Source organism: Myotis yumanensis, unplaced genomic scaffold (assembly GCF_028538775.1).
Source record: "Myotis yumanensis isolate MYYU_CA2020_CCGP unplaced genomic scaffold, mMyoYum1.0.hap1 SCAF_3, whole genome shotgun sequence".
NCBI lineage: Eukaryota > Metazoa > Chordata > Mammalia > Chiroptera > Vespertilionidae > Myotis > Myotis yumanensis.
In genome coordinates this window covers 153,642,452-153,656,240 of record NW_027223754.1, presented here as the reverse complement: position 1 = coordinate 153,656,240, position 13,789 = coordinate 153,642,452, and the positions used below count along the sequence as shown (strand labels likewise).

At 47.2% G+C, this 13,789-nt stretch overlaps 1 protein-coding gene across 1 annotated transcript in view; it reads right to left on the bottom strand.

Annotated features, from left to right (window-relative positions):
• PPM1H (protein phosphatase, Mg2+/Mn2+ dependent 1H) overlaps positions 1–13,789 on the bottom strand; it is a 237,704-nt gene that overhangs the window by 25,766 nt on the left and 198,149 nt on the right. Inside the window, exon 8 of the mRNA XM_070409814.1 lies at positions 12,650–12,757. Within this exon, the coding sequence (XP_070265915.1) occupies positions 12,650–12,757 (108 nt within the window). The remainder of the gene's footprint in view (positions 1–12,649; positions 12,758–13,789) is intronic.

Sequence of the window (13,789 nt, the reverse complement as noted above, 5' to 3'; positions counted from 1 at the left end):
TCCTTAGGCCACAGAATTCATGTGGTCCAACTTTCACTCTACAGAAGCAACCAAATCCCCTTAGCGTTGCTTTCTGTGGTTCCCGGGTGTCTTAGAGCAGTGTTTCTCAAATGCATAGAAATCAGCTGGGGATCTTGCTAAAATGCAGATGCTAACTCTGTTCTGGGGTGAGTTGAGAGGCTATATTTCTAATTTGTTCTCTCATGCTCCGAGACTGCAGGTCCATGGACCGCACTTTGAGTACCAGGCTGTAGGCAAATCAAGGGCTTAGTAGCCTCCATGGTGCTTACATAGTTATCCCCTGGGGTGGGCTCAAGAGAAGATAGCAAAGGTCACTCTTGGGCTCCCAACTTTAAGTCCTGGCTCACTGTGTATGCAACAACGTTAAGAGAGACTGCTAGATTCCTACTGAGGAATTTCTACAATGAATTTCTGTGATAATTCGAGCTCCAAAGGATAGAAAATGTTAACTAAAGGGAAATGGGTAGATATATGGATGTTAGGTGACCCAATCTTATGCTGGTAGCTAAACAGCAGATTCTATCTACCTTCCAGGTTCTTCTAAAAGAGAGGATTCTAGGTCTGAATACCATTATAATTCCATTCAATTTCAGGACCCGCCCTATGTGTAGGATGTCAAAATCTCAAGTACTTTCTGTTGGCCCCAAAAATGTGGAGATCTGAGTTATTCAAACTGAAGCTCTCCTGCCCACTACTCAACTGGAAATCTGGTGAACAGAATGGATGTGGGTTGATAAATAGAAATATGTTAGAAAACACTCCTTTTCAATTCTGTCAATAAATTGAATCCTCCCTTTAATTCCACTATTCACATTTCCACACACAGCTCTCTAATGCAGTTTCATTAGCCAACATGAAAATCCCTTTCAATACCATTCTCCAACTAATTTTTATGTAAATAATAAAAAGCTGGTCTCAACCGTATTCCCTGAGGCACTTCCCTAATTAACATCCTTTTAGGTTTCTTTTTACTGCAACCCTTTGTTTCCTGCCCTTTAGACAATTTCCAAAGGACTTTGCCAACTTTCCACTTACAACTCATGTCTTATACATTAACCTGTGATGCAGAACATTTTGTGAGAAAGCTTTCAGAAAAATTAGACTTCTATGCAAGACATCCCCCTGGACGCTCGACCTCCTCAGCGGCAAGGGCTTCAAAGGATTCCAGCAGGCTCTGGAGTCCTGACCTTCCCTCTCTGAAGCTGCAGTTGGCCCTCCTCGGTCAGACCACACTCAGCTCCCCGAAGTTCCCTGTTCCATTCCTTAAATAGCTTCTTAATGTTCCGGGAAGCCTCACATCAAGCTAATAGGCTTTGAGGCTCCCCGGGACTCAGATACAGGAAGAGAGTCTTTGAGGCCTCGGGAGGGAGAGGTGTGTCGTACAAATGCTTGTCTGAAGGGGAGCTGGAGAACATGTCAGGGCTTCCAGTGGCTCCTTCCTGCCTCACCGTCTGCCAAGAAAGGGAGAGAAAGGCCACAGGAATCCTTGAGATTCTTGCAGCTTCTCAGAGCAATTTCATTTGAGCAGCTGAGAGATGAGGCCTGTGTGGCTCCATCTGCCTTCCTGGAACCTTCATTACGTGTTGTTTATTGAGCAGTCACTGTGTGCCAACTACCTTTCTAGACACTGGAGATACAGCTGTGAACAAAAGTGACACAGTCTCGAATGACTTCTAACCTAGGAGATGAGATAGACAAACACCATTGTCAGGTGATAGGTGCTCTGAAGAAGAATCAGGCAGGGGAAGGAGAGTGACGAGAGTCATTTTGGAAGATGTGATTTTGGGGGGCCTCTCTAGGAAGGCACTATTTGAACAGAAATCTGAACAAGTGAGCTGATTTCCCACAGGTCCCTTCTTGTGCCTCTCCTTTCTTCTTTCCGGGACCCACCACTCCTCTGGATTAAGAGTGTGTCTGCCGCTCCCTGCCCCCCCCCCCCCCCACCCCCCGCCCCCGCCTCGAGGAAGACCAAAGTGCAGCAACTCTCTTCGTCCTGGGCCTCTGCAGTCAATCCATTTCCACCCGCCAGCACAGTCTTTACCTACTGCCACCGTCTGGGTTCACTTGTCTGTCTTCTCCGCAAGGTCAGTTATTCTCAAATTTTAATGTGTTTAAGAATCCCTTGGTGCTAATTAAACAAATGAAGATTCCAGGGTCCACCTTTAAAAATTCAGATTGTGTAGCTCTGAGCCCAGGCATCAGCCTTTTTAATTAAAAACCAGGTAATTCCGATGCAGGTGGTGGGGGAACCACACCTCAAAACCTGTCCTAGGCAGTAAGCTCCTGGGGGCGAGTTCTGAGTTGTCCCATTTGTTGGTCTCCACAACAGAGCTGGCACTTGGTAACCATTCAATCAGTAACCAAGGGAAGCATTTTCCCGGTTGGACATTTCCCCTTGTCCTGCTTCCAATGAACACCCTGTGAATTGGTCATCTTATCGCCGCCCCCCCCCCCCCCCCCATTCAACCTCTAGGGGCCAGAGATACCGATCCCCCCCCGCCCCCCCCGCGGGCCTAGCAGTATCTTTCATAGTATAAATCAGAATAGATCTTCAGGACATATTTGCTGAGACAAAGAATAAATATGGAAGAGAGGAATGAGAAAAATTTGACATATGAGATCCATTTAGAAGCCCCCTAAGCTCATGGTGACCCAACAGACTTAGCTCGTTAACTCCAGCAGTCATCAAAATGTAATGCACTGATATTTAACAGAGAGCTGCTAACAAACAACAGACAGTGTTAGGGAGGGAGCAGGAATGAGTCGTCGTGGTGGCGGGACACAATGAGCCACTGCTGAATGCTCTTGAGGGTCTTCGGCACTTAGAGATGTCCTTTATGTCATCACCGACCACCTATTTTACAAAGGAGCTATGACAAGCAACTTTTAACACAGCACCTCCACTTAGCAGTGTCCGGCCGCAGGCTGCTGCTTCAGTGCTTGTCTAAAACATGTTCGCATCTTTGCTCTATTACTGATGAAATTTCAATGTCATGTTAAGAGAGCTCATACCGGCTTCTTAAAACGACTTTTAAAAAGAATCCATCAATTCTTCCATTTGCCCAATCTCAGGTGCTTCTCTAGGATGCTCTCACGGCCTTTACATCTTGAGCAGCTCAGCAGATTCTCCAAACCTTTTTTTGCCTTTTAAGTCCTCGGCGGAGGGCGAGGAGCTCCCGCAGCGCAGGCCTGGCTTTCTGGGGGAGCAAGAGCTCTCCCTTTGTTAGCAGGAGCCCTCACGTCAGGTCTCTGCTTCTAACTGGCTTTGGGACTTGGGACAAGCCATTTACTTCCTTTAGCTATCAAGTTTCTCATCTCTGAAATCATTGTTAAAAAATTGGAAAAAATCATATTGTACACCTGTGTCTACCTCCCTCACAAAGCTGTTATCAAGATCAAATGAGATAATGTGGAAGGTCATTACAAATTCTCATGCACTACATGTTACTTTTCAAGGCACTGATCTCAGGGTGACACACCTGAAAGTCACCTAGTGGATGGAAGGAGGTGAGTAAGAGTGGGCTCCGTGGACCTGGGATCCAGTTCCAAAAGTCTCATGTAAAATAACAGTCACTGGGCCCAGACAGCATGGCTCAGTGGTTGAGCATCGACCTATGAACCAGGAGGTCGTGGTTCGATTCTCAGTCAGGGCACATGCCTGGGTTGTGGGCTCGATCCCCAGTGTGGGGCGTGCAGGAGGCAGCCGATCAATGTCTCTCTCTCTCATCACTTATGTTTCTCTCTCTCTCCTTTCCTTTCTGAACTCAATAAAAATATATTTAAAAAAAGAGAAAATAACAGTGACGAGGACTCTCAGTAGTGTTTTTGGCAGAAGAGTCAGATTGTTCCCAAGGTAAAAGCTGCCAACAGGTAGTAGAAAATAAGGAGAGAACAAGTCTTGTTCCCTATATCCCATGTGGCCAACCAACCCAAAAAGCTCTACCTATAGAACTTTGCATGTGACGCTTGTACCAGAAGAAAAGAAAACTCTAGCATATCTCCTTGTGATTCTATACACCGAGTAGAATATTTCAGTATCGGCATTCTGTCACCGAGATTGCATCCAAATTCCCTATTGTGATTTTGTCTCCACTATACTAGTACAATGTCAAGAAGCACACACTGAATTTGGTGGCAGAAGACTTGGGTTTGAGGCCCACCTCTACCCGTTAGTAGTTAGCAAAACCTCTTTGTTCATTCCCACTTGTAGTCTGTTCACCCCTGCTAGGAACACTGAGTGAAGTAAAGATTCATCAGATGGAGAGTGTCAGGGAGCCGGAGTTGGACATCATACACCTTACATGTTAGAACATGCAGGGGCCAGAGGCTGGGGATGTAAGAGAGGGCTGAGGGGCTGGGTGGCTTTCCATAGTTTGGTTTGGCCAAAGTGCTGGATTTCTGCTGTGAAGTGGCGAGGAATGAGGCACAACTTCTCAAATCTTCAGTGTCTCCCTGTGTGAAATGAAAAGGTTAGGACTGGGTGGCCACTGGGAATGCTCATGGGACTAGCATTCTTCTAGTCTTTCATCATAGGATGGGTCAGACCTTGATGTGACTGACCACATGGCCTCAAAGCATCTGACTGTCAATGAATCAAGGGACATGTAAGTGTTACAGATATGTTGGCTGCTCATGCTACCCAAAAGGAGCTGGTTGTTTTGGCTGTGGGCATAACTGTATACTTTAAATATACCACAGGTATTCTTGAGGGTTTCTTTTTTCTTCTGCAATCTACAGACAAAATAAACATTTGACTTTGGAGGGGAGGTATGACCTAGTAGCTCAGAAAGTTTCTAAACAGCTAAAATGTTAGGTAGTGTGAAGAGCAGCCTGAAGTAGTACCCAGTGCCTGGCTGGCTGCTATGGCACAGGCTCCATTTTCTCCACAGGCCTGGGACTTTACAACTCAGAGAGGCGACTAAGTTCCAGGGAGGAACTTCCTGCTTACATGGTGGGGTACTCCCACGACCTGCCCCTTTCTCTGGGCTTCCAATGGCTAGTTCACCACTGAATCAAAGGCTCATTGAGTAATCAGTGAACAAATGGGCTTGAATCTGGCTCATTCATCATTTGGGGAGTAAGTCTGTGCTCACTAACATGCCTGTTTGCAGAGATGAGGGTCCGAGGAGCCCCAGCCTGCGAGTGGCAGTGCATGGGTGCCGTGTAGATGCACTGACTGGGTCACCGCTCAGGAGACAGCGAGGTGCACACAGACCACACGTCCCCGTCTGCCTGAGATAGTTTTGGTCCGAGTTATTTTCTCAGTATTATTATTAATAGTGCCCCATCTGACTCTCAAAAATGCCTGGTTGAGAGGCTACATCATACGGTCACCTGACATATAGAAAAGGAAACGATCGCTGCTCTTTACTCTTCTGGGTGCTACTGCCGACCAGCAGGACGGAGAGTAACCATGGCGCGTCACAGACAGTGTGGCCAAGTTTACAGTCATTATTTATTTTTTAACTTCACTCTGCTTCACCTTTAAATCAAATCTACCATCAGTTCTAGTCACATTGTTTAGTTGGTTGGAAATGTCTCTTAGGTTTCAGTCCCTGCCTCAGCTCAGCTCCTCACTGCCAGGAGTTTCAGTCCTACGCCAGCTCCCTGCGTCCCTCTCTCCACCATTCACTCCCCACCCACCTGCTGTTCCAGGCTGCCTCCCATCACCGTCTTTATCATGCTACTCCCCTGGCTGAAGACCTTCTCTCCTGCTGTGGGTCCAGGTGAAGGCCCTCCACAACAATTAGGTTGATTAAATATAGCCCATTGCCCTTCAAGCTCATCTTCCAAGCTCTGTGACCCTCTAAGGCAGTGGTTCTCAACCTTGGCTGCACATTAGAATCACCTGGGAATCTTTTTAAAATCCTGATTTCTGGGCCTCATCCTCCGGAAATTCTGTTTCTTTGTTATGGGGTGGGGCCACAACATTAGTAACAAAGAAACAGAATTTTTGGAGGATGAGGCCCAGAAATCAGGATTTTAAAAAGATTCCCAGGCCCTGACTGGTTTGGCTCAGTGGATAGAGCATTGACCTTCGGACTGAAGGGTCCCAGGTTCGATTCCGGTCATGGGCACCCAACAAATAAAAAAATAAAAAAATAAATAAAAAGATTCCCAGGTGATTCTAATGTGCAGCCAAGGTTGAGAATCACTGCTAAGGCAAGTTTTATTCACACCAGACTCACTCCTGCTTTCCTCTTTTTCTTGCCCTACTTATCTGTCCTTCTTCTGATTATATGGTTGTCTCTCCCTTCTCTGAATGCCCCTGGTCTCTTAGGAAGCAGGAATCACAGGCTTTATGGCTAATTAGTCTTTGGCTAGTCTCACCTCCCAACTGGCCCAAAATTCTAGCTCCTTGAGGACACGTTTCCCAGTGTTCTCTTCGATGCACATCACTGGGCCCATGACCCCTCTAAAGAGCCAGGGAAATGTGTGGTGTCGATGGAATGTGAAGAGAAACTAGGAACTCATAGGTTTTATACCACGTTCTGTGCTAGGGACTTTATGTATGTCATTTGTTCCTTAGGTTCTTGGGTATAACAACCCACTGTCCTCTTTTTTATTGAAGAGGAAGCTGAGATTTTCCCAAACAGCTACTGTGACCTTATTTGCGTAGAAGCTTTAAACAGCACATGACCTGGAGAATAAAGTCCAGACTCCTTTTTTTTGCATTCAAGGTCACACAGCCAGTCTGAATTTCTAACCACTATATCACACTGCTTCCTGAAGTATTTGTGAAGGGTCTAGGGAATTTTTTAAAACAAGTTTTTCCTCTTCTATTACCCAAAGATAATTACTGTGACCATTTTAGAAAACTTCTAAATGGACTGAAACTTCCTTCAAGATTTATATAAACATAGACATGTATATGTGTGTACATACACATGTAACCTTTCTTTACCTACTTTGACCACAATCTTAGTATATACAATCATGTTGCTTCACTTAATATAGCACAACCACTGCCCATGTCATTACACACCAATGTTTCTTCTGACTTGGCCAGACTGTAGAGAGTACACAATACAGTAAAACATTCTCTTTCCCCCAAGTTGGCTTGGGGCATGAGAAGCTACCAAGAATCAGACTGTAAATGTTAAGGTGTCAATGTGAGTTCTTAAATATCGTTCCTGTTTTCATGGGAGATAACAGGGGAGCCACAAACAAAAGAGTTCTTCTCCCTTAATGGGGAAGTCAGTCCTGGGAACCCCTCAGTGTGAAGCCTTCCAGAAGCCGGTGGGGAAGGCAGGCTTGTATTTACTGATCACGGAGCAGGCCTTGTGCCAGACAATGCCATGGATGTTCTCGTCTCCTCCTCCCAGCACCGTGTCGGTGCAGGCATTTCCACCCAGCCTGCAGGCAGGCCTCGGGGGCCTGGGGCTGGGCTGGACTTCCGATGCCGGAGTCGCCGTCCTGCCTTCTTTTAGAGAAGGCTGTTTCTTTCAGATAAAAGGAAAAATCGTGTCTCAGTGAAGAAAACCAAGAATGGGCTAAACGAGTGAACTGGAGTTACAAACAACAGCTGCCAGGAATCTTGAACACGAAGGAGAGGAAAAATGAAGCCGAGAGGAAATCGAGCTCCCTGTGGTTCCGTCTGGCAGGAGCAGGAGGAGGAAGGGCTGCATGGAGGAGGGGGTGGCTTTGCAAACTGGCCCCCATGCAGAAAAAGACCTCATTCTTTCAGGAGCTCAAAAGGGGGCGAAAGGCAACAGCAGTCTTAGAGTGGCGGCCGGAAAGTGTGAGCAACGTTAGAGGAATCCTAGCTCTGCGGAGGACCTGACACAGGCCAGAAAGGGGCGTAGAGCACAGAACATCTGGAAGTTTGGGCTTCAGGCCTGGGCCAAGGTGCCTGCGCTGAACAACATGATGTGTGTGCTGGGCTGGGCTGGGCTGGGCCAACTGCAGAGCTGAGGTGGAGGGTCTGGGCCCCAGTGCCTTTGGTTCACAAATCCTCCCTTCTCCCCTTGAACTCTTTAGGATGGTGTGAAAAAAATGGTGAATGGTGGTGAGCTTCACTGAGCAACAGGATGGGAGACCTGGCTGGGAGGAGAGGCTGCATCTCATGCTGTCACTCGGAGACCACAAGATGCCGGGACCAGGGGAGAGTCAACGCCCCCCACCCCGGACCAGCAGGCCTGCGCTGGTTGGCGGGGCCTCTTGCGGAGTTCAGTTCTTGGCCAGAAGTCCCTGCCGTAGACCTCGGGAGATCTGAGGAAGGCTCAGTAAACCTGGCGGCTGCTCTTCAGGTTTGGCAAACTCGAGATTTTTCCAGTGCCTTGCGTTCAGCAAAACTGAAAATGTGTTTGGCTAGAAATCCTCCTCTAATTTTTTTTTTTGGTAAATTTGATCCACATGCTTTTGATTTATTTTTATTTAACTCATCACGTCAGATTAGGAGCTACAATGATGAAGGGAACAGTGCTGATTTCCAAGAAGGTTTTTTAGCCTCTTTTCTTAGAACTAAATCACCTCTCCCCCACCCCACCGTTTCAGCCACCAGACTGAGCTGGGTTTGTAATTTAGAACCCAAATGTGAAAGGGATCCATGCTTGGCAAAGACTAAGCACAGCGCAGGAATGCTCTTAGGAAGTCACGGTCAGAAAGCCGGGGAAGGGTGGGGCTGGGCAATGAAGACAGGAAGGGAGTCCGCTGTTCTTCACTGGATGGTTTAAATCCATTTACTTGGCTTCCTGGGCTCCCAACAGAAGCCCTAGCTGTTTCTCTAGAGCAGGGGTGGGCAAACTTTTTGACTCGAGGGCCACAATGGGTTCTTAAACTGGACCGGAGGGCCGGAGGGCCGGAACAAAAGCATGGATGGAGTGTTTGTGTGAACTAATATAAATTCAAAGTAAACATCATTACATAAAAGGGTACGGTCTTTTTTTTTTTTTAGTTTTATTCATTTCAAACGGGCCGGATCCAGCCCGCGGGCGTTTGCCCACGGCTGCTCTAGAGACTGACTTTAATACTGCCCCTCAGGGAAAGAAGCTCCTGTCCCCAGAATGGGGGGGAGGGTCTCCTGTACTCATCTTTTCTCCACACTCCTCCATGGTAGCCAATCCAAGGGGCGCCTCCTCTTCCCTCATCTCCCTCCGCCTTTCCTGGCTCTGCCTAAGGCCGCTCCATCTGGAAGCTTTTAAAATGTACAACAATTTTAATCTCGTGCAAAGGAATATTGGGATCTATACAACATACCCATTAAGCTAAATTATAGGTACACAATCTTATTTTGCACAATTCTGTCTGGCCAAGGTTGGCACACACTGAACGCCATTACTGCCTTTCCCAATTACTTTTTCTACTACATCATCTCATCTTCTCAACTTAAGTCTGAGGCCGGCAGTATTTCTCTGAAAAACTGGACACTGAGGTCCCAAGACCAAGGTCTCTCTTCAGAGCTCCTCGAACCAGCACTCAGTGGGTCCCTTGGCCACTATCCAAATAAATATCCTTGAGCTCGGCTTCTCTCCCCTACGCGCACTGATTGAATTGGACAGACCTTGGTATAAATACCATCTTGCCACTTAATAACTGTGCACTGTTGGGGGAGTTATTTCACTTCCCTGGGTCTCAATTTCACATTCTATAAAAGGGGTATAATGATCACATGTAGTTCACAGAGCTGTGAGGATTAAATGAGATACTGCATATATAAAATAAATAAAGTATGTTGTCTGGTCCAGACTGAGTAGTTTAACAAATGTGACCTGTTATTATTATTCTAAAAACTCAACATTTTATTCAACTCTACACTTCTCTAAGACCATGTAAATTTTTCCAAAGATTGCCAGTTTCCTCTTGAATCCTTCCTCATTCCTCACCAATGTGGGACCAACCAACCCACTTCCCTGCAAACCGGCATCACTGACGACAGATGACTGGGGTTTCTGATCAACCAGCTGGGAAGCTGCATCAGTCAGTCCTCAGGGAGTGTCCCACACAGGCCCACGTTTTAAAGCTACAGTCTCTTCTTGGGATGCACAGCAGCAGAACGACTAGAATAGCTATAATTTAACTGCATTAGAGATCGTTCTCCTTCAAACCAAACCAAGCCTCTTCTCACTTTATATAGAAAGCATATGTGTGTCCGGGGGTGGGAGGTGAGAAGGTTTTCACTGCTTTAAGGAGCAAAATGGTTACTTAGTGTTTCCCGAGACACTCGCCGCCACGGGAACACGAGTCGCACTGCATCTGTCCCTTTTGGAAAGCAGAAAGGTGATGGCACCATTGAATATGTCTGATAAGTGCCTCTCCCAAGAGGGAAAACATAGAAATGCCTGAGGTTAGTATTGATTGTTTTTCTCTGGCCAGGAACCGTTTCAGCAGTAATTTATGGATCCTGATATGGACCAGAACCGAGGGACCAGGACGCTTTGACGTAATAGTGGTCCTCATCACGCAGAATTGCTAGGAGGGCTAAAGAGAGACATTTGCAAGCTCTTGATGAGTGGTAATTATCACTTCTACCCAGCTAACCTCACCTGACATCCTAGGTGATCTCAGGAAATCTGTGTGTCTTTCATGCCTGATACTTACTAGGGACCTCCCTCTCGGTGGCCTCCTCTGCCTGTGGCTGGGTGTATTTTGGATGCCAGCTTCAGCAAGAGAAGAAACGTTCCCTGCTCACAGCCCTGCCAAAGGGGCAGGCCTAGGTGACGGTGCCCACCAGTGGCTCTGGAGTGGACACACAGTCTGAAGGGGCAATCTACAGATGGGAAAGTCCCTGCGGCCAATGAGATGCCCCTCTGGTGATCGGGACCCAGGAAAGGGAGAAACTGGGTTGATTGGCAGCAGAGACATAGAACCTGGCTGGTCCCATTAATGGCAGCATGCTCACGAAAAGGACAGCCTCCCCCTGCTGAGGCTCTCCAGGACACACTGGGCCCAGGACCACCTCCCCACACAGCCTGGCTGCTTACGCGTTCTTCTAGTAGACACCACAAACATCTCTTCCAACAGCTTCAGAATAAACATGTCCCTTTTTCTGAGTTAGCTTGAGTGGGTTTCTGTTTCCTCCAACAGAAAGAGCCTTCGCTCACACAGCTCCGCCCCTTGGGAAGAACATGCAGATGGAGCCCTGGCTGAACATCCTGGGCACTTCCAGCGCAAGGCATCGCTTCAACAACCAGCCCCACGGGAGGCAACCCGACTCACTCCTCCCTGGCTCCCTTCTACCGCAGACATCCAAAAAGTTAAAGCTCTCCCTCTCCCGGCCTCCCCTGTAGCGAGGGGAGGTCATGTGAGATAGTTGTGGCCAAAGGTTTGCAAGTGTCTGTCAGGACAGAGAGTAGCGTCCCTCCTGTGTTGTGTGAAAATGTCATGCTTGGAGCTGCGGCCACCATCTTGCAACTGCAAAGTGAAAGTCAGACAAGAGAGATTCCAGCCCTGGCACATTGGAGATGCTATGCCACTGGCAGCCCCCAAATAACAGATTCCTTATTATGTGAGAAAAGTATATCCCTAAACTACCATTAGATTTTTCTATAACTTAGAAGCAAAATCTTTTTAAAATTATGTACTCTGAAATAGAACTTGATATTATTTCCTGTATTGTATGAAAAATGATTTTTTAACCCAAATTTTGACTTGTTTTTCAATTAGCTTCTCCATATATCCACTGAATGTACCAGCTCTTAAAAATCTAGGAGGAGAGCCCTAGCCGGTTTGGCTCAGTGAAAAGAGCATCGGCCTGTGGATTGAAGGGTCCTGGTTCGATTCCGGTCAAGGGCACGTACCTTGGTTGCAGGTTCCCCGGCCCTGGTAGAGGTGTATGCAGGAGGCAACCAATTGACGTGTCTCTCTCACATCGATGTTTCTTTCTGTCTCTGTCTCACCCTCTCCCTTCCACTATCTCTAAAAAGCAATGGGAAAAATGTTCTTGGGTGAGGATTACCAAAAAAACAAAACAAAACAAAATCTAAGAGGAGAGAAAAATATACATCACCAACTATGCTATAAGGCAGAAAGTGCACACGCTGTACTAGTAAGAGGCAGCTGCTCTCCATCTGGAGTAGGGGGAAGACATTACTGCTGATTGAGGGGGGTGGGAGGAGTCACAGAAGTCTCCACAGGAGGAGCATTTAAGTTAAATTCTAGAGAAAAAAAGAATTTGGGTGGATGGAGATGGGTAGGAAGGGCATTCTAGGTAGAAGGAATCGGTTAAGTAAATATGGGAAACTGAAAGTCATGTGTAGGAAATAGTAAATTCCTTCAGGCTGCAGTAGGGGAACAAAGATCAGATTAAAAAGTTAGACCAATTTACAACAAGCCTTGAATGCCAAAAAAAGGGAGCCTGGGCTTTATTCTCCAGGTCATGTGCTGTTTAAAGGTTCTACGCAAACAAGGTCACAGTAGCTGTTTGGGAAAATCTACTTAATAGCCATATGTGAGGTGGATTGAGGAGGCTGGGGATGCCGCTAGGAGGCTATGCAGCTACCAGGACAGAGGCCATGAGGGTAGAAACAGGACAGTCAATGTGAGAATGGGGTGGGAAGGAGCAACAGATAGGAGAGAGCACAGAAGTACATGCTAGACAAACCGACTGCAGGTGGATATGGGGTGAGAGTCACAGGAGGAACAAAGGAAGAAAATACTTTATTGTACAAAATACAAACAAAAACAGTACCTCTGGAGCTGAAGACAGGAATGGCTTTATGTAGATGTTGGAGTCATGCACCTTCAGGTCATGGTCCCCCAGGCCCCTGGTCACTCCGATAGTTGCCATCACTCGGGCCTGGGAGGAAAGCGGAGGGTCATGAGAAACACTCGCACGTACGAGCAGTGCAGCCGCCATGGGCCCAGAGAGAAGCAATCCTTTCCCAATTCCTCTTGCCTCTTGCTGCTAACCAATGTGGGTAGCTGTTTCCAAGGAAGGGCTCGCTCACCAAGATCACTTATGTCCTTAGCGAGTGGCTTTTCCACCAGTTATCTTAAGGTTGATGGGTGGCTGTTGTCTCTTTCCAGCTTTCTTTTGTAGAGACTGGAGGGAAGGGTGTCCAATAAACTAAACCCAATCCATGTGTGATGTCTACAGCTACTAATCTCAGTTCCAAGCAAATCCAACAGCATCCATCCATTTGTCCATCTGTCTGTCATACACCCACTCCACCATGTTAGGTCGGAGAGAGCCCAGGATCGGATACATGCAGACATGGGATGAGACAATGGACTTCCTCTGGAATTTCTCACAGATCTGAAATTTCTCACAGGTCAACGTGCCAGACACAGATACCTGCTTCTTCTCCCTGAATCCACAGCGACCCTCACACAGATACTGACCCATTCCTGAGTGTCCCGCCCACCCCCTGCAGCTGAGACTTCCTTAGTTGAATGTGTGATGATCCCTGCTGCGGACACTTCCTCAGTTCAGGCCCCCGCCCTCACCAAACACCTGAATAAAGAGATGTCCCTCACTCCCTGGAGGCGCGAAATTCACTGGCCCCACCTTTTGGCGAGAACGCAAATAAACTCCTTTTTCTCTCTGATTCACTCGGTTCTCTTTGTTTTCCTCGCCGCTTTTCTGGGCCACCTAACACACAAGCACTTGCAGAACACCAGCTATATCTCTGGCACTGTAACAGGCACTAGTAAAAGATGCAAAGAAGTCAGTGGCAGCTCCTATCCTCCCAAAGCTCATATTTTACACTTTATAGCTGGAGAAAATAAACCATTAGCAACGTGCAACCTTCCCTTTCTCCACAAATCCCCTCTGGGTGGATTAACAAGAGGGGATTACCACACAGAGGCCTCCAGGCTGAGACCCCAC